The sequence below is a fragment of the Erinaceus europaeus genome, chromosome 14, assembly GCF_950295315.1.
Source record: "Erinaceus europaeus chromosome 14, mEriEur2.1, whole genome shotgun sequence".
In the NCBI taxonomy this organism is placed as follows: domain Eukaryota; kingdom Metazoa; phylum Chordata; class Mammalia; order Eulipotyphla; family Erinaceidae; genus Erinaceus; species Erinaceus europaeus.
In genome coordinates, this window is record NC_080175.1 from 29,194,341 (window position 1) to 29,219,590 (window position 25,250).

Consider the following 25,250-nt stretch of genomic DNA (forward strand, 5'->3'; position numbering starts at 1 on the left):
TGTATTGAGATGTAATTTGTGTATCGTAAAAGCCTACCTTTTTAAACATACAATTCACTGAATTTTAGTATATTTACAGAGTTTCTCAACCACCATTATAGCTGAAGTCTAATTTTGGAACACTTTTGTTAGCCTCAAGAAGATATTACATGCCCACTTACAGTCTCTCCACATTTCCACTCCCAGCTCTAGGAAATCACTAATTTAATTTCTGTCTCATGTTTACTTTTTCCAGACATTTCTGATGGATCATGTAATATGTGGCCTTCTGTGTCAGATCTTTTACTAAACATATTTAATGATGCAGCCATATTGTACAGTGCATCCATACTTGAATTCCTTTTTATTTTTTATTTGTGACTAATAGTGAGATACAATAATGTAAGCTTACAGTGTATAGTTCCACACCCCACTTACCGCCAAAGTTCTGTGTCCTTACCCTCTCACCTCCCAAAGATAACCACTATAGTTCTCACAAGTCTTAGAAACAGTTTGTTTGCTTTTATTGTCAACTATATTCAATTATGTAGCTATGTCGTATTTTTATTAACTCACCAGTTAGTGGACATTTTAAGTATTTACATTTTTCTTTATTGTGAATAACATTGCAATTCATGTACAAAATTTTTTTTTTTTCCTCCTCCAGGGTTATTGCTGGGCTCGGTGCCTGCACCATGAATCCGCCGTTCCTGGAGGCCATTTTTTTTTCCCCCTTTTGTTGCCCTTGTTGTAGCTTCGTTGTGGGTATTATTATTGCCCTTGTTGACGCAATTCGTTGTTGGATAGGACAGAGAGAAATGGAGAGAGGAGGGGAAGACAGAGAAGAGGAGAGAAAGATAGACCCTGCAGACCTGCTTCACCGCCTGTGAAGCGACTCCCCTGCAGGTGGGGAGCCGGGGGCTCGAACCGGGATCCTTAAGCCGGTTCCTGCGCTTTGCGCCACATGGGCTTAACCCATTGCGCCACCGCCCGACCCCCTCATGTACACATTTTTATGTGGACTTGTTTCCTGGGTAAATACCTAGGAATTAAATCATTGTGTTATAAAGTAAATCATATGTAACTTTATTTTTTATATTTATTTATTTCCCCTTTTGTTGCCCTTGTTGTTTTTTATTGTTGTTATAGTTATTATTGTTGTTGTTATTGATGTCATCGTTGTTAGGACAGAGAGAAGTGGAAGGAGGAAGGGAAGACAGAGAAGGGGAGAGAAAGATAAGACACATGCAGACCTGCTTCACCGCTGTGAAATGATTTCTCCTGTAGGTGAGGAGCCGGGGGCTCAAACTGGGATCTTTACACAGGTCCTTGCACTTTGTGCCACATATGTAACTTTTAAGAAACATCAATAACTGTTTTCCAAAGTGATTACACCATTTTACATTCCTGCTAGCTATCTATGGAAAAGTTCAGCTATATCTCATTTTCACAAATACTTGTTATTGTGTTTTATTTATTTATTTTATTGTAGCAATTTTACTGGATATGGAGCAATGTTTCATTGTGGCTTTGAGTCTCACTTCCTTGGTAACCAGTGGTGTTGGGTATCTTTAAATGTGTTTATTAATTATTCATATATCTACTTCAGTGAAATGTCTCTTCAAATTTGTTGCCCACTTTAATTAGGTTGCTTGTCTTACTATTGTGAGAATTCTTGGTGTGTCCTGGACACATTTGTCACATGTACGATTTCTTTTCTCCTGTTGTTTATCTTTTCATTCTCTCAATGACATTAGCTGAGAGATTTAATGAAGAAAAGAGACAAAAGATGCAACAGACTTGCACTTCAGAAAGATAGTCTGATAGCAGCCTATGGAGTTGGATTTAAATTGTCTGACTGAAATTATTCAATATCAATTGTTCAAGATGCCTCCTTACTTTGTAATTGGAGACCCTAATTTGGCTAAAGTTCTCAAAATTTTCTGGAAATCAAAGGGTTATAAGCAGCTACTTATTGAAGACTGTTTACTGTCCAGTTAATCAGTAAACCAGAATCTGCAAAACTATCCAATCTGGGGAATCTTCCCAAAGGTTTTCCTGGATTAGAAGAGACAGAGGAATGGGGGAGGGGAGATGAGTGACTTTTCCAGAGCTACATAAGTATTTTCCAGTGTTGGGAGGAACTATTCCAAACTTCCTTCTCAACCAACTGTCACACTGGTATTTACTTGTGGGAAACAAGAAAGAACTGGTTCTTGGCCCTCGGATTTTGACTGAAGAGGTTGGACTGCGTGTCTCTGGCAAGGCCAAGCAAGATGTCAGGCCTACTCTCAATCTTCCTCCGGCTCCTCCTGCTCTTCAAGTTGGTTGCTCCAGTGACCTTTCGCCACCACCGCTATGATGATCTCGTGAGGACGCTGTACAAGGTGCACAACGAATGTCCCCACATCACACGGGTTTACAGCATCGGACGCAGTGTGAAGGGCAGACACCTCTACGTGTTGGAGTTCAGTGACAACCCTGGAATCCATGAGTCCTGTAAGCCAAGCCCTGAGTGGTTCTGGGAGTATGCGGACTGTAGAGGTCCACTAATGGGATGGTTTCTGGGCAGGTCCATGCATGGTCCCTTCCACTTCTTCAGCCTGTGTTATGTGTTTCCCTACTTAGTCGTCCAACTACCTATGCCTCTGGAGAGCTGTAATCTCATTTTAGAATCCAGAGACTTCCTTCCTTTTTCGGATTTTCTTAGTCAAGACCTTAATGGCAAAAGAGTATTTTCTTTCTTGCTCCCAGTCAACACTTCTGACTCTCCCCCACTCCCACTCTTCTTCTCCCACCCTCCATGCTACTTATTACTCTACCTTTCCCTATTCAATGCCTCAAGAGATATAAGCAGACAATTAGCCCATCCAGTTCTGCCAGGAAACATAGAAGGTCATAGGGTTATCTCTTTATGGAATGAATGATAGTGTGTCCTGGAGAGACTCTAAGATACTGTTTTGTTTGCTGAATTGTTTTTGTGTTAGTTTTTACTTTAATATAATTTTATTTCATAAAATCCATGTTTGGTATAAGATTAGAAATTAAAGGCGAGCCAGGGAGACAACACAGTGGTTATGCAGAAGACTTTCATGCCGGAGTCTCTGAGGTCCTAGATTCAATTCCTGGCACTACTATATGTCAGAGCTGAGCAGTGCTCCGGTCCATTTCACTCTGTATATTTCTACAGCTCTCACTTTCTCCTTAAAATATTTTTAAAAGAAATTAAATAAATAAATAAAATAAAATTTGCACATAATTTCACCACTTACAGATGACCACTGTTAACATATTAATATATTTTCTGTAATTTATTTATTTACTATATGTATATATACATATATGTAATTTTTTTTTTAACCAGAGCACTGCAGGAGATTGAATTTGGGACTTTATTGCCTCAGGCATAAGAGTCCCTTTGCATAATCATTATGTTATCTGTACCCACTATTTAGTGTATTTTTAAAAGTTTCTTTATTGGGGGAATAATGGTTTACAGTCAACAGTGAAATACAATAGTTTGTACATGCGTAACATCTCCCAGTTTTCCACATAACAATTCAGCCTCTGCTAGGTCCCCCTCTGCCAGCATGCTCCAGGGCCTGGACCCCCCACCCCACCCCAGGGTCTTTTCCTTTGGTGCATTAGTGTATTTTCTTTCAGACCTTTTAGAAATGTATTAAACTATTGCAACCACAACATTATTTTTATAGAAATGAGACTATACAGGGGCTGGGGAGATAGCATAATGGTTATGCAAATGCCTTAAAAGCCTGAGGCTCTGAGATCTCAGGTTCAATCCCCAGCACCATCATAAGCCAGAACTGAGCAGTGTTCTGGTCTCTTTCTCTCAGTATCTTTCCCTCTGTATCTACTCTTTCTCATTAAAATAAAGTAAATGAAAATATTTTTTTTAATTCCTTAATAAAAAGAATGAGACTATACCATGACTGCTTTATTTCACAACTCTTTACAAATAATACCCATGCTGTAAATACAGATCTACATTAATTTATGACTAAATAATATTCCATTGCATGGTTACATGTAACTATTAATTTATTTTGAGGGCTTCTGAATGATTTTAATTTTTTAAAATTTTTATTAGTGATTTAATATTGAATTATAATGTAACAGGGGTCTAATGCCACACCTTTCCCAACACCAGAGTTCTGTGTCCCCATTCGCTCCATTGGAAAGTGCATTCGTTCTTCCAAGATCACAGTTATGGGTTGACTATTATTTCTATATCTATTTATTTGTATTTATATATATTTGCCTATTTTTTTTATGGTCCTGGCCTTCTCTTCCTTTCTAAGTCACACCTACTACTTCTGAGTGTCCTTCTTCCCCTGCCCCTCTCTCTCTGGGTCCTGATAGAGTTGGAGTTCAGAGCCCTCTGGTCATCTTCTCTTAACATTTACCCCTCTGGGAATATGGACCAAAATTCTTTCTGGGGTTCAGTAGGTGGGAGTTCGGCTTCTATAACTGCTTCTCTGCTGGACATGAGCGTCCATACCCCTAGTCTGTTTCTATATTTCCCTAGTGATAATTTTAATTTTTAAAAAAGATTTGCTTTAAGATTATTTGTGTTTTAGAGAGATTTAGTTTCTGTGTGAGAGAGAGAAACACATAGACATAGAGACCAGCATATCACTCAGTTCTGGAACGTGTGGTGCCAGGGATTGAACTTGGAGCCTCTGATATGCAAGTCTTTTGCTCTAGCACTAAGCTATCTCTCCTGCCCTAACTATTCATTTATTGGTGGACAGCTACATTTATTTATAATTTCTCACTGATTATTTATAGGCATTTTAACATGCAAGCTGGTAGTTTCTCCTTCTAAGTGTCAAGTTCAAATCTCTTTTGCTTTCCATTTCCATATCCTCTACCCACCAACCTCTACCACAAGAGGCTTAAATTATTGCCCTGGGTTTCCAATTGATCTCCGAACTCCGAGCTACCACTTTGCTCTGAACCTTCCATTTAGGATCATTTTCCTGAATGCTGAGCCTTTGCTCAGCTTCTGTGCCACTGCAGAAGCTGTGAGTGTTACTGACACTGTAGAGGTAGCTCCTCCTTCTTGGTGTCTGCTTAGTTGTCTAAGCGTCAAGGTTTCCTTTGATACTTTTTCATACTTGTCTATGCCCCACTGAAGTCTCCTTTTCTTGAGCTCTTATAATTTGGTTGTTCATCCCTTCATTCTGTAGTCATTACTTGATTATCTTCTACATCAAACACTGTTGTAGACTCTGCAAAATGCAAGAGAAAATAAAGTGAAGGCTTTTGTTTCAGGGCCTTGATTCTGGTTCAGTAAAACAGAGAGCAAATGGGTAAGTAAATATACCTATACCTATACATATGTATTACACAGAATGAAAACAAGTGTTACAGAAAAAGGAAAAAAAAAAATCCCAGGAAAGCTAGATGGGATGCCTCAGATGAGCAAGAAAGAGTGGTTGTTGGGTCAGGTGGTGGCTCACCTGGTTTGAATGCACACATTACAGTGTGTGAGGACCTAGGTTCAACCCCCTGTCTCCACCTGCTGGGGGAAAGTTTTATAAGAAATGAAACAGAGCTGCAGGTGTCTCTGTCTCCCCCTTCCCTCTCAATTTCTCTCTGTTTCTACCAAAATAAATGAATGAAATAAACATTTTTTAAAAGAGAGAGAGGGTGGCTGCTACTGAGAAAAAATTTCTTCATCAAGGTGATTCTGGAGCACGCAATGGCACATCTATACTGATATGGGGGGGGGGTGCGTGGGGCAGGAAGGGTGGTGGATATTTTTGACAGGGAGAAGACCAGGCAGGGTCTTTCTTGGCATGAGCGAGGGACAGCAGTGGCAGCCATTCCTGGGGCTCCAGCAGAGTGAGCAAAGAAAGATCAAGAGAAGTGACCAGAGTGGTGTGGTGGGGGACACTAGGCAGCAGGAAATCATGGAAAGCATTACAGGCCTTTGTAAAGCTCTTAAAAAGAACAGAGGAATCTGGGGGCTGGGCAGTGGCATACCTAGTGAGCACATACATTACAATGCATTTAAATGGAGCCAAGAAGAATGGAGAAGAGGTTTTGGAAATGTGGAGATAAAGAGGTGCAGAATCAGAAGTTATGGAGGAAAAATCATATTGGATAGAAGGAAAATCCCTTGGCAAAACCTTTTCTCTCTTCTTCTAAAGAGGGCAACGGTGGTTTCCTTTAAGTGACTCTGGAGGCTCCGCTCATATCTCAACTTGCACTTCTTTGGAATAGTGAGCATAGCCACAAAGGCAAATATGGAAAAAGACACATACAGGTTATTTTTTACTCCGTACCTGTAGCTCAAGACATGGCATTCTCAGATATAAAGAAGAATTTAGTGGTTTGGGAGATGGCACAGTGGATAAAGTGCTGGACTCTCAAGTATGAGGTCTCTAGTTCAATCCCCAGCAGCATATATACTGAAGTGATGTCTGGTTCTTTTTCTTTCTACTCCTATATTTCTCATTAATAAATAAATAAAATATCTAAAAAAGAGAGAGAGAGAGAAGAATTTCGTGTCTTGAGTTCCCAGAAAATTAAGTTTTCCATTAGTACCTGTTATGCTACGGCATAGGATATTTCAGGAGAGCATGTCTTATCCAGAAAAGATTTGTCTCTGAAAAGCAGCAAACTACTATAAACCTACCTGGCCTTTGGCCTCCATCATTTCAATTACGTGACTTCAAACAGTTATTAATAATTTCATCTTGACGTTATTAATGTTTACATTCCAGGTTTACCATAGAGATGAACAATAATGAGCATGAAAGTCTAACCTACAGTAAGGAATCAACTATCTGACACTGACCTTCGTTACCATTTGCAACTGCAGTCTGTTCAACAACAGAGGTTATTGAAAACGACCCAATGGAATCCTAAGATTTTCTTATAGTTTTTACTGAAATCGAGAGAAAAGATGTCTTTGCAAGATAGGCATCAATGGCAGTTGCAAGCTAGCCGCGTGTGTTAACTTCCTACCTGTGTGTTTATCACGTTTGCAGTGGAACCAGAAGTCAAGTACGTAGGGAACATGCATGGGAACGAGGTGCTGGGCCGCGAGTTGCTGCTGCAGCTGTCAGAGTTCCTGTGCGAGGAGTTCCGGAGAGGCAGCGAGCGCATCGTGGGGCTGGTGCAGAGCATGCGCATTCACATCCTGCCTTCCATGAACCCCGATGGCTACGAGGTGGCCGCCTCCCAGGTACCAAACCCCGGAGATTTCCGGCAGAAAATAAAGCCCTTTTAGGACCGTTGGGATAAGTAAAGGCTATTTGACAGTTTGCCCTCACTGTGTCATGATGTAAAAGAGGGGGAAGAAACAGTATGAATATTATAAAGTAAGAAGATTGGTTTCTACCCTGTTATACTGTCGGTTACAAATGTGGTGCTAACTCTGGGTTTCAGTGCCCTCAACATCTTTGCTGCTAGTTTGTAACTTTATTGTGAGGCTCGATGAGGTTGTATTCATAGCAATACTTTGGAAACTGGGAAATAGTATTGTGGAAGAACGCTGCAAAACAGCGTTCCCTCTGAGCTTTTAGCTTAGAACATAAGGTTCTCTTCCATCCACATGCCCTTCCACTTACATTTGGAGGAGAAATAGCCGGGCAAACAAGCTTCCTCCATAACCGGGGGATGGGGATGGGGAGTTGGTTTTAGATTCTTCAAATTTATTGTATTAAATTTATTTTTTTCCATCTACTAGTGTAGTCCTTAACTTTTAAAAAGTATTTATTTACATTTGCAGATGAAAGATAGAAAATGTCTGTAGACTTCTTTTTTTTTTTTTGCCTCCAGGGTTATTGCCTGCAACACGAATCCGCTGCTCCCGGAGGCTATTTTTTTCCCCTTTTGTTGCCCTTGTTGTTTTATCGTTGTTGTGGTTATTATTATTGCTGTTTGTTGTTATTGTTGTTGGATAGGACAGAGAGAAATGGAGAAAGGAGGGGAAGACAGAGATGGCGAGAGAAAGACAGACACCTGCAGACCTGCTTCACCGCCTGTGAAGCGACTCCTCTACAGGTGGGGAGCCGGGGGCTCGAACCAGGATCGTTACACCAGTCCTTGTGCTTTGTGCCACGTGTGCTTAACCCACTGCGCTACCGCCCAGCCCCCAGACTTTTTACTTCTTAACATAAATACAAGAATGCCGAGGTGCCTAACTTGAAGTCAGTAATTCTTTTCTCACTGTGCATCAGGATCATACTGCCGGACTCGGGCTGGGCTGGCTGAGCTGGTTAGTTGGACAACTATAGGGGTTACATGCTTGGCTAGTCCTGGGGGGCTGGTCTCAGCCCACACACCTGGAATCTCTCGCTTCCACTGCTCCAAAAAATCCTGATTACCTAAAAAAAAAAAAAAAAAAAAAAAAGAAAAGAAATGTTCTGAAATGTAGATTCCCAGGCTTCCTCACACCCCAATTCAAAGCCATCTAGTTAGAATTTTCAAGGGTGAGAATGGATGTTTGCATTACATAATTAATATATTCCTTTAAAAGCAGTGTTTAAATATGAGAAGGAGGATTTCTCCAGGGCAGACCTGAGAACCCAGTAGGTCTGGAGGCATGGAGTAATTATTGTCTTTTTTTCCTAATTAAAATGTATATGTAACCTTGAAATTTTCCCCCCATTTTTAAAACTAGACTTTACTACTTGAATTTTCAGAATGTCTTTGTGGTGAGAATATCCATGATGATATCTACCTTCTTAACAAACACCCCAGTACACAGCACCCTGCTCGACCCAAACTTTCTTTCCCCCTTGCCCCTTCCCCTAACTGCTGACAACCCCTACCCCCATCCTGATTCCATGAATCTGAACATTCTGTTTGTACAAGTAGAACCAAGCACCATCTGTCCTTTCCAAACCTATTTTAAGCCTACTTTAGGATAGGGCTAGGGAGGGGTGGGGAGAGTAGAGTTAGGAGGGGCATTGAGACCAGATGCTGAACCAAACACAGAGTTGACCCTCATAATCTCACAAATTCCTGTTGACATGATTTAATAAATTAAGAAATAATTTCTTTGTAGCCAGAGAAATAGCTTGATAGGCAGAGCACCCCTGAGCTTCCAGTCCAGGGGCCACATGTACCAGAGTGGTGCTCTGGCATCCCTTCCCCTCCCCTCCCCTCCCCTCCCCTCCCTCTCCCCTTCACTCTCTCTCTCTCTCATATGTCTCATGAGAAACTCTGAATCTCTCTCACAGAGAAATGTAGTAAGTAGTATTTTTTTTAAACAAAGAAGGGAGTTAGGCAGTAGCGCAGTGGGTTAAGTGCATGAGGCGCAAAGAGCAAGGACAGGCATAAGGATCCGAGTTCAAGCCCCCAGTTCTCCACCTGCAGGGGAGTCGCTTAACAGACAGTGAAGCAGGTCTGCAGGTGTCTGTCTCTATCTTCCCTTCCTCTCTCCAGCTTGCTCTGACCTATCTAATAATGATGACATCAATAACAACAACAATAATAAAAAAACAAGGGTAACAAAAGGGAAAATAAATAAATTAACTTTAAAAAATAAAAATGAAAGAAAGAAAACATTGCCCATAAGAAATCAGAGAGGTAAACAGTGGTATGCCCAACAAACTTGACTTTCTTTCATTTTTTTTATTGAGGGGGTTAATGCTTTTTAAAAAATATTTATTTATTCCTTTTTGTTGCCCTTGTTTTATTGTTGTCGTTATTCTTGTTGTTATTGATGTCATCGTTGTTGGATAGGACAGAGAGAAATGGAGAGAGGAGGGGAAGTCAGAGAGGGAGAGAGAAAGACACCTGCAGACCTGCTTCACTGCCTGTGAAGCGACTCCCCTACAGGTGGGGAAATGGGTCTCGAACCAGGATCTTTATGCCAGTCCTTGCACTTCACGCCACCTGCACTTACCCCTGACTACCGCCTGACTCCCCGAGGGGTTAATGCTTTACAGTGCAATCATTAGCATACACATACAATTTCATTATGTGTATGCAATAGGCCCCCCATTTTTCTTTCTATCCTCCCTTCCCAGAGTCCTTTGCTTTGGTACAATACACCATGTTCAATCCGTGTTTCTTTTTGTGCTCTCCCTCCCCAAACTTGAGTTTCTTAAAACAAACAGACAAAAACAAGAGAATATGAAAGAGGTGTAGGTAGGACCCGAGCCTGACTGCTCTCCTTCTATCAGTACTTCCCTGTATTGCAGTAGGGAATCTGGAAACACACAAGACCCGTCCACACCTTTTGTGGGATGAGATGTTGAGGGTGGGGTGGGGTGGGGGTATGTGGGAAAATCTCTCTGGGTTCAAAGTATCCATGCAACATTTGTGTGCACCTGAACCATGTGAATTTGATCTTATTTGAAGATGGTGTTTTTGTTTATGTAACCAAGTTGGGATGAAATCATACTGAATTAGGGTGAACTCTAAAGCAAGTATGATTGGTGTCCTTATAGAATGAAAGAGAGAAATAAATAAGTAAATAAATAAATTTTGGCCTGGGAATTGGCACAGTGGATAGAATGTGGGGTTCTCAAGCATAAGGTCTGAGTTTAAGCTCTGGCATCACCAGAGTGATAGTCTGGTTCTCTGTCTCTTCCCCTCTCCCAGTTATGAATAAATAAATCTGTAAAAACAAACAAAACAAAAGTTAAGATAAATAATTTTATAAAAGAAGTAAATTTATACAAGGAGATTTAGACACACAGAGGAGATGTGTTGGGAGCCAGGCTGTGGTGAACCCAGTATAGTGCACATTGGTGAGCCCAGTACAGTGCACATTGGTGAGCCCAGTACAGTGCACATTGGTGAGCCCAGTACAGTGCACATTGGTGAGCCCAGTACAGTGCACATATTACTATTTGCAAGGACCCGGGTTCAAGCTCCAGCTCTGCACCTGCAGCAGGGACATTTCACGAGTAGTAAAGCAGGTCTGCAGGTGTCTATCTTTCTCTCTCCCTCTCTGTCTCTCCCTACCCTCTCAATATCTCTCTGTTCTATTGAATAAAATAGAAGGAGGAGGAGGAGGAGAAGAGGAGGAAAGAAAAAAAAAGGAGATATGGCATCTGTGTGAAGATGGAAATGACGTGAACTGTTCTGCAAGCTGAGGAATTCCAGGGCGTACAGACACCAGCCAGAAGCTCAGAAGCTGGAAGAGACAGGAATCTCCTCTAGAGCCTTCAGAGAGCATGACGACTCTATCGCCTTGTTTCAGATGTCTAGCCTGCAGAGCTGGGTGGGAATGAGTCTGTTAACAAGCCACCTGCTTGGTGGAAATTTGTTATAGCAGCTCTCAGAAATGAATATAGTTAGAATTAGTGAATGGATCAACAAAGTGTGGCAAATTCATATCATTAAAAAGAAATGAAGTACATATACCACACACAACATGAAGGAACCGGAAGACCTTATTATGCCTCTGAAAAAGGGCAGACATATAATATTATGATCCCATGAACATGAAATGTGCAAAAAGACAAATCTACAGAGGCAAAAGGTGACAGACCTCATAGAATTGAAGTAAAATGAAAATAAGGTGTCTTTTCAGGGGATAGAAATCTTCTTAAATTGTGGTGATGGTTGTACAACTCTGTAAGAATACCAAAACTTGGGCAGAGGGTAGATAGCATAATGGTTATGCAAAGACACTCTCATGCCTGAGGCTCCAAAGTCCCAGGTTCAATCCCCATACCACCATGAGCCAGAGCTAAGCAGTGCTCTGGCAAAAAACAAACAAACAAAACCCCCCAAAACTCATTGAATTGCACATGAGTGGGAAAAAAACAAAACAAAACACCTGCAATACTTTACCTTTTTTCACCTTTCTTCCTTTCTTTCTTTCTCTCCTTTCTTTCTTTCTTTCTTTCTTCCTTCCTTCCTTTCTCCCTCTCTTTTGTAGGACAGAGAGAAATTGAGAGGGGAGGGGAGATCAAAAGAGTGAGAGACCTGCTTCACCACTCGTGAAGCTTCCTCCCTACAGATGGGCAGCGGGGTCTCAACCACATGCACCACCATCCAGCCCCTAAACATCCTACTCCTAGTAGGGCTTTTCCTGGGATCCCAAACCCCAGTACTTAGTTTTCAGGGAAACTTGAAGCACACTGTTGGGATTTCAGACGAGTTAAAGAAGAAAATCTTTCACCTGGCAAATTAACCTAACACTTGAACTGTACAGTATTCTTCAAAGGTCTCAGTCTGAAGCCTTCACTTTTCATCTCTCCATCTCCCTCTAGGGTCCAGATACTACTGGGTATCTAGTTGGCAGGAACAATGCAAATGGAGTGGACTTGAACCGGAACTTCCCTGACCTTAATACCTACATCTACTACAATGAGAAGTTCGGAGGTGCCAACCACCACTTGCCTCTTCCAGACAACTGGAAAAGTCAGGTATGGGGAGAAATTTGCATGCAAAGCAGGCAAATCCACTTGGCATCTCTTCTAGCAAGCAGCTGGTATAGTTGGACACCAACTACACAAGTGAGAATTAAGCATCAACTCTGTGTTCATATGATCACAGCAATAGTAACTTTTAAAAAAAAATTTATTTATTTATTTTCCCTTTGTTTTTGCCCTTGTTTTATTGTTGTAGTCATTATTGTTGTTATTGATGCTTTGTTGTTGGATAGGACAGAGAGAAATGGAGAGAGGAGGGGGAGACAGGGAGAGAGAAAGATAGACACCTGCAGACCTGCTTCACCGCTTGTGAAACGACTCCCCTGCAGGTGGGGAGCCGGGGGCTTGAACCGAGACCCTTATGCCGGTCCTTGTGCTTTGCGCCACCTGCGCTTAACCACTGCGCTACCGCCCGACTCCCAATAGTAACTATTTTATGCCTTTTACATTTGTTCCCTTCCCCGGTGTCCAGCCCTCCATGGAGCACACGTTCACAGTGTTTCATGTTAGTGGTGACAGTAGTTTAAAGTGTTGTACAGCTGCATGATACTTTACCGTTTTAAAATTTATTTATCTGACAGGACAGAAAGAAATTGAGAAGGAAAGGGGAGATGGAGAGGGAAAAATAGACACCTATAGCACTGTTTCACCACTCATGAAGCTCTTACCCTTTAGATGGAAACCGGAGGCTTGAACCAGGGTCCTTGTGCATGGTAATGTGTGTGCTCAACCAAGGGTGCCATCATCCGGCCCCTAACTCCAGCCTTCTATAGAAAAACCTCAGAGGGCTGCACCCTTGTAAGTTTTTCCTCTTCCCTTACCAGAGGATCCTTGCCTATTTCACCATGCTCTCCTTTCCCTTCCTTTCTCAGTTGGAGGATCCCACTGGATGATCCTAGGTCTCTGTTCCCAGGAGGCCCATTTCTTCTTCTAGCGTTTGCCCTTCTTCCGTAGCCAGTTAACAGTGTCAGGTTGAGCCTGATGTAAAGTTTCGAGACCTCCTTTGAATCTGGAGAGGTGGCAGTATAATGCCATCCCTTGGTAATGCAAAGAGCTTCATCATGTTGGGAGACCTCTGCTCCTGGGAGTAACTCCTGCCACAGCAGAGTTCATTTTTAAAAAGGGTTCACTGGGGAGTCGGGCTGTAGTGCAGCGGGTTAAGCGCAGGTGGCGCAAAGCACAAGGACCGGCATAAGATCCCGGTTCGAACCCCGGCTCCCCACCTGCAGGGGAGTCGCTTCACAGGCGGTGAAGCAGGTCTGCAGGTGTCTATCTTTCTCTCCTCCTCTCTGTCTTCCCCTCCTCTCTCCATTTCTCTCTGTCCTATCCAACAACGACAACAACAATAATAGCTACAACAATAAAACAACAAGGGCAACAAAAGGGAATAAATAAATAAAATAAATATTAAAAAAAAGAAAGTAAAAATTTTAAAAAAAAAAGGGTTCACTTAATTTTTAAAACCATCACACAAAAGACTCAAATTGCTCACCTCCAGTATTCATGTCTCATAGAACACCCTTGGTTTTATTCAGATGTGCTGTCTCCTCAGGCTGCTTCCTGACAAACTTACTCCAGTGGCCACTTGGCACCTCCTCTCACAGCTTTGCCTCCACACTCTCATCTCCACAGGTGGAACCCGAGACTGAGGCTGTGATCCATTGGATGCGCTCTTTCAACTTTGTTCTTTCAGCCAATCTCCACGGAGGGGCTGTAGTGGCCAATTACCCTTATGACAAATCCCTTGAGCATCGGGTCCGAGGTTTCCGCCGTGCTGCCAGTACTCCAACACCTGATGACAAGCTTTTCCGGACGGTATGCAGAACGGCTGCCCCTCCAGCCAGGGGAACTTGGGGCCCATAAGAAAACCAAAGTCAGTGACACAGGGTCTATTAGGCATGAGTTCACAGACATAATTGGAAACATTTCCTGCTTGTTAGGAGTTTGCAGTTTAGTATAATATGTTTTGTTTTGAGTAATGACGTCTGGAATACTTGAAACAGTAAATTAAGCAGGAAAACTTTCTAGCACAAGAGGGAAAAAAATATGTAAGCTAATGACAAGATATATTCAAAAAAAAAAAAAGTAGATGGTAACGTAGTGCGTGAAATGTGAATTTGGGAGAGGGCTTTAATTTCCAAAGATATGGTGACCATATGTGAACACATACATTAGGCCAGGGAGGCGATTCAGTGGTGGGACATGAGTACATATAAGTGGGGAAAAAAATAGACCATGTACATTAAAATTTTTGCTTAATTGTTCAAAGCAGTGATAAAGCAGAAGTAACATATTATTTTATAGTCAACATACTATTGAATAGCTAATTAATGTAAATAGCACTTATAAAGAGTAAGACCAGCTGTTGCTTTGCAAAAGAATGGTATTGTTAGATTTTCTTCTCCGGTAGTCTCATTTTGTGCATTGTTATAAACTAGTAATGGAAGAAAGCTGTATAGATTCTAGATATTTTTCTCACCCTCTAGCACATACCTCATATGTGTCCAGTGCATAGTACTTTTTCCTGTCAAATGCCTTGCTTTCTCTTTGCTTTCTTCTACAAAATTCAGCTAGAAAATGATATAGCCATAAGGGAACATAGGTATCAACTGATAACTACCACTCACTTCATACTAGAAGAGATTTAGCCTGATTCCACTAGAAATCATTTCTCCTAACTCCATCCCAGCACACTGATATTTCCTTTCATTTGATCAAATAATTAATTTCTTCAACTAAATCCAGTTTCTTGTCTTCACTGTACTTCTGAGTGTGAGCATAGCTGTATGGGTTGGCCACACACCAGTTCATTTTCTGCCTGCTTTTCCTGTAGCTGGCCAGAGTCTATTCCTATGCACATGGATGGATGTATCAAGGTTGGAACTGTGGGGATTATTTCCCAGATGGCATCACTAATGGGGCTTCCTGGTATTCTCTCAGCAAAGGTAAAGTGATTCTTGGATTCATCAGTGCTGCCAACTGAAGGAGAATAGGGCTCATTTCTTCCAAGTTACTGTTTTTTCTGTCCCAGGAAGGAACGTGAATATTATAGTTAGGCATTCAAGTAGGCATCTGAAAATGGAGGTATCTTAAGTTAGCATTTACTTATTTTTCTTTCCTTTTAAATTATCTTTATTTACTGGATAGAGACAGCCAGAAATCGAGAGAGTAGGAGGAGATAGAGAGGGAGTGGTCCGGGAGGTGGCGCAGTGGATAAAGCATTGGATTCTCAACCATGAGGGCCTGAGTTCGATCCCCAGCAGGTCATGTACCAGAGTGATGTCTGGTTCTTTCTTCCTATTTTTCTCATGAATGAATAAATAAATAATTTAAAGAGAGAGAGAGAGAGAGGGAGTCGGGCGGTAGCGCAGTGGGTTAAGCACACGTGGCGCAAAGCGCAAGGACCGGCATAAGGATCCCGGTGAGCCCCCGGATCCCCACCTGCAGGGGAATCGCTTCACAGGCAGTGAAGCAGGTCTGCAGGTGTCTCTCTTTCTCTCCCCCTCTCTGTTTTCCCCTCCTTTCTCCATTTCTCTCTGTTCTATCCAACAATGACGACATTAATAACAACAATAATAACTACAACAATAAAACAACAAGGGCAACAAAAGGGAATAAATAAATATTTAAAATAAATAAATAAGAGAGGGAGAGAGATAATATATTTAAAAAAATAATTATTATTTATTTTGAGAGAGAGCAGAAGGGAGAAAGAAAACAGATTTCTGTTCATTTCCGGCATAAGGTGGTGCCAGGAATTGAATCTCTGACCTCTGAGGCCTCAGAAATGCACTTTGGGGGTGCAGGGGCAGGCGGTAACTCAGTGGGTTAAGTGCACGTGGTACAAAGAGCAGGATTCCGTGTAAGGATCCCTGTTCAGGCCCCCCCCCATCTGTAAGTGGGTCGCTTCACAAGCGGTAAAGCAGGTCTGTAGGTGTCTATCTTTCTCTCCTCCTCTGTCTTCCCCCTTCCCTCTTGATTTCTATCTGTCCTTCCCAACAGCAATAACAACAATAACGGCAACAACAAAGGCAACAAAACGGGAAAAATGGCCTCCGGGAGCAGTGAATTCGTAGTGCAGGTTCCGAACCCCAGATATAACCCCGAAAGCAAAAAAAAAAAAAAAAAAAAAGGCGGAGGGTAGATATGCAAACAGGCTTTCATGGCTAAGGCTCCAAAGTTTCAGGTTCAGTCCCTCGTACCACCATAAGCTAGAGCTGAACAGTGCTCTGGTTAAAAAAGAAAGAAAGAAAGAAAGAAAGAAAGAAAAAAAGAAAGAAAGAAATGCACGTTGATACTCTGATAGCTGAGATATCTCTCTGGCCCACTTTGTCAACTGAATCTCACATAATTTTTTTTCTTCTCCTTCTGACTTATTTACTTAGCAGGATCCCCTCTAATTCTGTTCATGCTGTAACAAAAGACAAAAACCTCATTTTCTTAAAGTAACTATTAAAAGTTACTACTATCATTTTGCCACCTGGGTGACTGCTGGGGTTTGGTGCCCTCATGGCAAATCCATCACTCCTAGTAGCTATTCCCCCCCCTTTCTTTTTGATATATATATATATATAAAAAAACTGGGGGATGGGGGGGACATAAAGAGAGGGTGGGAGTAGACAGTATAATGGTTATGCAAAGAGACTCTCATGACTGAGACTTCAAGTCCCAGGTTCAACCCCCCGCACCACCATAAGCCAGAGCTGTGCAGTGCTCTGGTGTTTCTCTCTGTGTCTTTCTCTCTCTAAAAAAAAAATAAAATAAATAAAATACTTAAAAAATAATTTAAAAAATAAAAGAGATAGAATAAAAGGGAAAGAGAAAGTATTGCTTAACCTATCAGGAAGCTCCTCCTGGCAGGTGGGGACTGATGGTCTGAACCTAGGTCCTTGCTATATCTATATCTATGGTCTACCAGGTACACCACACCCTGACTCCATAGTTCTATTCTTTTAAAAAAATATTTATTTATTTTATTATTGGATAGAGACAGAGAGAGACTGAGAGAGGAGGGGGAGAGAGACAGAGAGACACCCGCAGCCCTGCATCACCACTTGTGAAATTTTCCCCCAGCAGGTGGGGACCAGGGGATTGAACCTGGGTCTTTGCACACTGTGATGTGAGCGCTTAACCAGGTGTATCACCACCTGGCGCCCATAATTCTATTTTTTAAAATGAAGGCTGAGATGCCTTATGGTCCTTTAAAATTAGCTTTTTAGACAGTAAATTAGGGGTAGGGTAGATAGTGTAATGGTTATGCAAAAGTGACTCTCATGCCTGAGGCTCCAACATCCCAGGTTCAATTCTCCATACCACCATAAGCCAGAGCTGATCAGTGTCCTGGTAAAAATAATAGTAATAATACAGTAAATTAGAGCATAGGAAGGAAGTAGAGCCAGTGACATTTCAATCAATGATGTGATGTGGTACGTGTGTGTGTGTGTGTTTGTGTGTGTCTTAGAAAGACTTCTTGTGGCCAAAATCTCACTTGAACATTAGACAAGACTATTTTGTTGAGCCTTATTTTTTTAGTTTGCATTAAGAAAGGAACGGGCTTTTTTCTATAAAAGTTTAAAATGGTTTAACTGGTGGCGAGTTGGACTGTCACGCCTGAGGTTCCTGGTTTAGCCCCCAACTTTACATACCAAAGTGGTGCTCTGGCTTCTTTCTTTCTCTCATTTCTACTTTTTGTGAAACACTCTCTTCCCTGTGTAATAAATAGAAAATAAATATTAAGAAAAAGAAAATACACTTTTTGAAATTGCATTTATTTCTTCTTTCCCCTTCTTATCTTTTTGGGGGAAATATGGATCATCATGGTCCTAAAACAAATTGATTCAATTCCAAGATCAAATTCACCAAGACAGATAGATATCTCAGTAGTTTGAACAGTGTGGTCAGCTACATCCACGTCACCTGTTTTTATTTGTTTGTTTGTTTATTTATTTATTTTTACCAGAGCACACTGTTCAGTTCTGGCTTATGGTGGTGCGGGGGATTGTACCTGGGACTCTGGAGCCTCAGGCATGAGAGTCTGTTTTATCTACCTTCCGCACCCACGTCACCTATTAATGCTAGAAACATTACTAGTAATGTTCAGGACATGTAAGAAATGCAGGTTTGGGGAACCCACTTTATTTATTTTTAATTAAAAAAATTTTTTTAAATATTTATTTTCCCTTTTGTTGCCCTTGTTTTGTTGTTGTTATTGATGTCGTCATTGTTGGATAGGACAGAGAGAAATCAAGAGAGAAGAAGACAGGGAGGGGGAGAGAAAGACAGACACCTGCAGACCTGCTTCACTGCCTGTGAGGCAACTCCCTTGCAGGTGGGGAGCCAGGGGCTTGAACCAGGATCCTTATGCCAGTCCTTGTGCTTTTCATCATAACCCGCTGCGCTACCACCTGATGCCCAGGGAACCCATTTCTTAATTACTGATTCAGAAACTCTGGGGCTCAGGCCCAGCAATCTTTATTTGACTAGGAGGCTTAGCCTTCCCAGTGGCTCTGATGCAGAGGAAGAATCAGCTTTCCCCATTTCTTCTCTAACAGCTGCTTGTGCTCATCCTTAAAGCGCAGATTGATTAAATTAATGATTTTAACCTAAATAAATTATGACATAAATGTCATTCTAATCATCAGAAACAGTTTTATTTATTTATTTATTGTTATTTTTAACCAGAGCACTGTTCAGCTCTGGCTTATGGTGGTGCGGGAGATTGAACCTTGGACCCTGCATCAGAAACATTTTTAAGGATTTTTATTATTATTTATTTTGTTGAATAGAGAGGGAGAAATTAAGAGGGAGATAGAGAGGGAGAGAGAGAGACACTTGTAGCACCCTTTGACCGCTTCTGAAGCTTTCCCCCTGCAGGTGGCGACCGTGAGCTTAAACCCAGGTCCTTGCGCACTGTAAAGTGTATGTAACACTTTACACCACTCAGCTCTGAGAAAAAACATTTAAAAATTTTTCTTAATCTTTATTTATTTATTGGATAGAGACAGCCAGAAATCTAGAGGGAAGGGGGTGATAGAGAGGAAGAGGCAAAGAGACACCTGCAGCCCTGCTTCACCACTTGCAACCAGATGGGCCACCGCCCGGCCCCTGAGAAAAAACATTTTAAAGCATAACTGACTCACTATATCATCTAGTAGTTAGAAATAAGTAACTGTTTGATGGAGGAAAACTTCAGCTGCCTTCTGATTCTTCAGTTTGGTTTTCTCCTCCCCCCCCCCTTTTAAAATATTTTTTTATTTAGTGGCTAGAGACAGAGAGAAATTGAGGATTGGGGTTGGGGGAGGACAAAAGAGACCACAGCACTGCTTTACCATCTGTGAAGCTTTCCCCCTGCAGGTGTGGGCAGAAGGCTTGAACCCAGGTAACTGAGCACAGTACATCACTGCTGGACTGCAGGAGATTATTTTTCTGGGAGGGCATATTTTAGAGATATGTCTCAGGTGAGAGGAGAGGTGTGAAAGCACAGTATTCACCCAGTATGAAAGACATTTAGAGGAAATCTGTCCTCCCGAAAGCAGTGTGTGTGCAGCCTAATATTAAGGCACGACTCATGCTGACGCTGGAACTGCCAAGAGGTTGAGAAATGAATTTCAGTCATGAGGTGGAAAAAAAGAAGGGTAGAGGAGAATGGAGATATTAATATATGCACTTATGAAGAGAAAAAGCTAGACTATCAGAAAGGCATATGAAGTGAGAAAGCAGGGAAAGGCTTTACGGAGGAGAGGTAAAAATGGAGATCAAGGGATAGAACAGAAGGCGATAGGGTTATGTGGAGAGATGGTGATTTAAGAGGAGTTGAGATGGGACTTGGGGTGGGAGCCTGACAATACAACTATGTCATTTCTCTCTTTCCCCCTAGGAATGCAAGACTTTAATTATCTCCACACCAACTGCTTTGAGATCACGCTGGAGTTGAGTTGTGACAAGTTTCCCCGTCAAGAGGAATTACAGAGAGAGTGGCTGGCTAATCGCGAAGCTCTAATCCTATTCTTGGAACAGGTAAGAATCCTGTTCTTTAACTTTCATGATTACAGAAAAAGAAGTATCTTCCAATGGTAGGCATGACTTTATTTCTCTCTCTCTCTCCCCCTTTCTCTCTCTCTGTGTGTGTCTCTAATCTCTAATCTTCCTTTTGCTCTGACTCAATATAGTTACATGCTACTTCATGATCTCAACATTTTATGACCATCATAGACTGTAATGTGCAAATCTAGGTAATGAAGCCTACTTCACACTTTGGCTGTATGGCACTGCTTATTGGAACCACCATCATTTGCAAGCCATCAGTCACTGAAACATCTTTAAGTGATGCATGACTGTATAATAGATCTGAGTTTCTTCTATCAGTGAAATTTATTCAACATAGTTCTCTGGCAGAAGTAGCTGGGGATTATGAATAAGCAAATCAATATCCCTGTCCTTGTAGGTCTTATAGTTTGGTGAGGCAAGGCAGACAAGAAATAAGAAACATGTATTTTAAAATAATGATGAGAGGGTTGGGCGGGGGGCATACCCGGTTAAGTACACATAGTACTAAAATAATGATAAAAGAGATCTCAAATTCCATATATAAGAATAAACAGTAAATATTATGAAGATGATCTTACATAAAAGTGACATTTAAACAGTTTAAAGGAGATGAGAATGGTCCAGGAGGTGGAGCAGTGAATAAAGCATTCAACTCTCAAGCTTGAGGTCCTGAGTTAATCCCCGGTAGCACATGTACCAGAATGATGTCTAGTTCTTTCTCTCTCTCCTCCTATCTTTCTCATGAATAAGTAAATAAAATCTTGGGGGTGAGAGAGGGAGAGCCATATAGGCATCTAGGGGAAGAGGGTTCCTGGATGAAGATATAACAGTGATACCATATCAGCCATGTGCAAGGAAAAGTTGCTAAAATTACTAGCCATTAGGGAAATGCACTTCAGAAATCACAGTGAGATTTCACCTTGCATTCATCAGGAGAGGTGCTATAAAAATATATTTTAACGGAGGATGGGCGGTAGCACAGCGGATTTGCACATGGTGCAAAGCACAAGGACCAGCGTGAAAATCCCAGTTTGAAGCCCCAGCTCCCCACCTGCAGGGTGGTTGCTTCACAAATGGTGAAACAGACCTGTAGGTGTCTATCTTTTCTCCTTTCTGTCTTCCCGTCCTCTCTCAATTTCTTTCTGTCCTATCCAACAAAAATGACAACAGTAACAACAACAATAATAATAACAACAACAATGATAAACAACAAGGGCAACAAAAGGGAAAAAATAGCCTCCAGGAGCAGTGGATTCATAGTGCAGGCACTGAGCCCCAGCAAAAAAAAAAAAAAAAAAAAAAAAAAGAATATATATATATCTTAAAGCCAAGAAGAAAGCACACTAGTACACTAGTGCCCTGGCACCACCATAAACCAGTGCTCTGGCCAACACATGCATATGTCAGTACTTTATTTATTTCACAAAACAGAGACCAGAGCAACACTTGGCATGTTCAGTACAAAGGATCAAACTTGGAATCTCATGCTTGCAAATCCAGTGCCTCAATACCACTTCCTAGGCTGTTGTTAAAAGCTATTTTTTAAAAAATATTTATTCCCTTTTGTTGCCCTTGTTGTTTTATTGTTGTATTATTATTTTTGTTGTCATTGTTGGATAAGACAGAGAGAAATGGAGAGAAGAGGGGAAGACAGAGAGGGGGAGAGAAGGATAGACACCTGGAGACCTACTTCACGGCTTGTGAAGTAACTCCCCTGCAGGTGGGGAGCCGGGGACTTGAACCAGTATCCTTCTACCGGTCCTTGCGCTTTGCTCCACGTGCGCTACAGCCCGACTCCCTAAAAGCTATTTTTTTAGACAATGACAGAAAATATCAAAGGTTGGCAAGAATGTGGAAGAATTAGAACCTTTGTGCACAGTTGGTGGGAATGTAAAATGGCCCAATCACAGTGAAAAACAGATGATAACATCTCAAAAAATTTAAAGTAGAATTGTCATATAATTCAGAAACACCATTTCTGTAGATAGACCCCCAAAGAACTGGCGGCAGGATCTCAGAGATAGTAGTTGTATATCTGTGTTCATAGTATCATTATTCACAGAAATCAAAAGGCAGAAACAACCCAAGTATTGACTGGTGGATTAATGAATAAGGAAAAATAGAGTATGGTTGGTGGATTGCACCAAAGTAAAAGACTCTGGGGTGGGAGAGAGAGGGTTCAGGTCCTGGAGCATGATGGCACAGAAGGACCTAGTGGGGGTTGAATTGTTAAGTGGAAAACTGGGAAATGTTACACATAACACAAACCACTGTATTTTACTGTTAACTGTAAACCATTAATCCCCAATAAATAAATTAAAAAATAAAAGAAAATTGAGTATGATTCAGCTCTAAGGAGAAGGATTGACACATACACAACATGGATGTTCTCTGAGAACATTGTGATAAGTAAAATAAGTCAGTCACAAAAACCTAAGTACTGTATGATTTCACTAATGACATATCAAGAGTAGTCACATCACAGAGACAGAAAGTAGAGGAGTGGTTGGGCAGGGGGTGGGGCTGGGAATACTATTTGGGCAGGAGAAGATGGTTGAAGAGTTGCTTAATGAGTATAGAGTTTAGTTTTACAAGATGAAAAAGTTCTGTATGGGAGTCAGACGGTAGCACAGCGGGTTAAACACGCATGGCCCAAAGCGCAAGGACCGGCTTAAGGATCCCGGTTCGAACCTCTGGCTCCCCACCTGCAGAGGAGTCGCTTCACAGGTGGTGAAGCAGGTCTGCAGGTGTCTATCTTTCTCTCCCCCTCTCTGTCTTTCCCTCCTCTCTCCATTTCTCTGTCCTATCCAACAATGATGACATCAATAACAACAATAATAACTACAATAAAACAAGGGCAACAAAAGGAAATAAATAAATTTAAAAAAGAAAGAACGAAAAAATCCTGTAGATTGGGTCCATAATAATGTGAAGGTACTTAGCATTACTGTATGCTTAAAAGTGACAAGATGAGCAGCTGGGTAGTGGTGCACCTGGTTAAGTGTACATGTTACAGTGCACAAGGACACAGGTTCAAGTCTCCAGTCCCCATCTGCAGGGGGAAAGCTTTCTCCCTCTCTATCTCCCGCCTTCTTGATTTCTGGCTGTCTCTGTCTAATAAATAAATAAAGATACAAATTTAAAAAAAAACAGTCATTTAAAAAAAGTGACAGGATGGCAAGTGCTACATTACTTGCATTTAATTATAACTTAATTATTTAATATTTATTTTCTTTTTTAGTACATTTATTTATTTATTTATTGGATAGAAACAGAAAGAAATTGATAGGGAAGAGGGAAATAGAGAAAGAGGGGGCTGGGTGGTGGTGCACCTGGTTGAGCATACAGGGTACAATGAACCCAGTTGGACCAGTTCCAATGACCCAGGTTGGACCCCAGTTCCTACCTGCAGGGGGAAAGCTTTGCAAGTGGTGAAGCAGTGCTGCAGGTGTCTCTGTCTCCTCTTCTTTCTCAATCTGACTGTCCTTATCCAATAAATAAGTAAATAATCATAATAATATATTTAAAAAGAAAGAGAAAGAGAGACACCTGCCCACTTGCTTCACCACACATGAAGCTTTCCCCTGCAGGTGGGGACTGAGGGCTTGGTCCTTGCTCAATATAACATTTTTGCTCTATCAGGTGTGCCATTACCCAGGCCCCTAATTATAATTTTTAAAAGTTCAGTATTTAAAACAACGAAGACACTAATGTGGTTGGAATTTTTTTGTGATTGAGGGAGAGGGCAATATGAACTGAGATCAGAGTCAACCATTCTAAATACTTTAGTTTTTTGCTCTGACTGAGTTGGGCTTTGAGGAAATTAGTAACATAGTTTGACTTGGGTTTTAACCCAAGTATCAGTTTGACTGCTTTCTTGAGAAGAGATTATTAATGGTGAGGGTGGAGGCACAGAGAGACCTGTTAAGGGGTTGTTAGAATCATCTCTATGAAGATCAAATGCAAAAATATTTGAGAAAAGGTTTTTTTTTTTCCCCCTCCAGGGTTATTGCCGGGACTTGGTACCTACACTACGAACTCACTGGTCTAGGAGGCTATTTTTCCCTTTTGTTGCGTTTGTTGTTTATCATTGTTGTTATTGCTGTTGTTGCTGTTGGATAGGACAGAGAGAAATCAAGAGGAGGGGAAGACAAAGATGGGGAGAGAAGGATAGACATCTACAGACCTGCTTCACCACCTGTGAAGCAACTCCCCTGAAGGTGGGGAGCCTGGGGCTTGAACTGAGATCCTTACACCAGTCCTTGCACTTTGCACCATGTGCACTTAACACGCTACACCACTGCCCAGCCCCCAGGAAAGAGTTTTGAGGACTCTTAAACACTGTGTAAATCTTTCATGATCATTGCTACATGTTATAACCCCTTTTTCTACAGGTACACAAGGGAATCAAAGGAATGGTGCTAGATGAGAATTATAATAATCTCCCAGGGGCTGTCATTTCTGTCAGTGGGATCAACCATGATGTCACCTCAAGTAAGTGGCCACTACTTGGTGGGGTAAGAAGGAACCTTTCACTTTCTCATCTTCATCTGAATAATTAGGATTCCAGTTTGTAAGTGATTGAGACTAATACATATGTCTGGGACATATGTGATTGAGAATAACGCATATGGAGCTGGGAAAGAGGAGGAAAGCACAAATGAAATGGGAACTGAGTAGGGTGCTGGATTTGGAAGCATGAGGTCTGTGTTCAGTTCCTGGTATCCCATGTACCAGAGTATGATGCTCTGGTCTCAGGCAATCTATCTATTTATATATCTATTTTGTGTTAATATATAAATAAATAAATTTTTTAAAAAAAAAAGTGGAGCCATGGGTTAAGAATGAAGACTA

At 41.4% G+C, this 25,250-nt stretch overlaps 1 protein-coding gene across 1 annotated transcript in view; it reads left to right on the forward strand.

Annotated features, from left to right (window-relative positions):
* Positions 1-2,045: 2,045 nt before the first annotated feature.
* Positions 2,046-25,250, forward strand: part of CPN1 (carboxypeptidase N subunit 1) — a 31,804-nt gene continuing 8,599 nt past the window's right edge. The window contains exons 1-7 of the mRNA XM_007530292.3: positions 2,046-2,478; positions 6,999-7,195; positions 12,189-12,344; positions 13,983-14,165; positions 15,184-15,295; positions 20,227-20,366; positions 24,791-24,890. Coding sequence (XP_007530354.1) covers positions 2,256-2,478; positions 6,999-7,195; positions 12,189-12,344; positions 13,983-14,165; positions 15,184-15,295; positions 20,227-20,366; positions 24,791-24,890 — 1,111 coding nt within the window. The 5' untranslated portion in view covers positions 2,046-2,255. The remainder of the gene's footprint in view (positions 2,479-6,998; positions 7,196-12,188; positions 12,345-13,982; positions 14,166-15,183; positions 15,296-20,226; positions 20,367-24,790; positions 24,891-25,250) is intronic.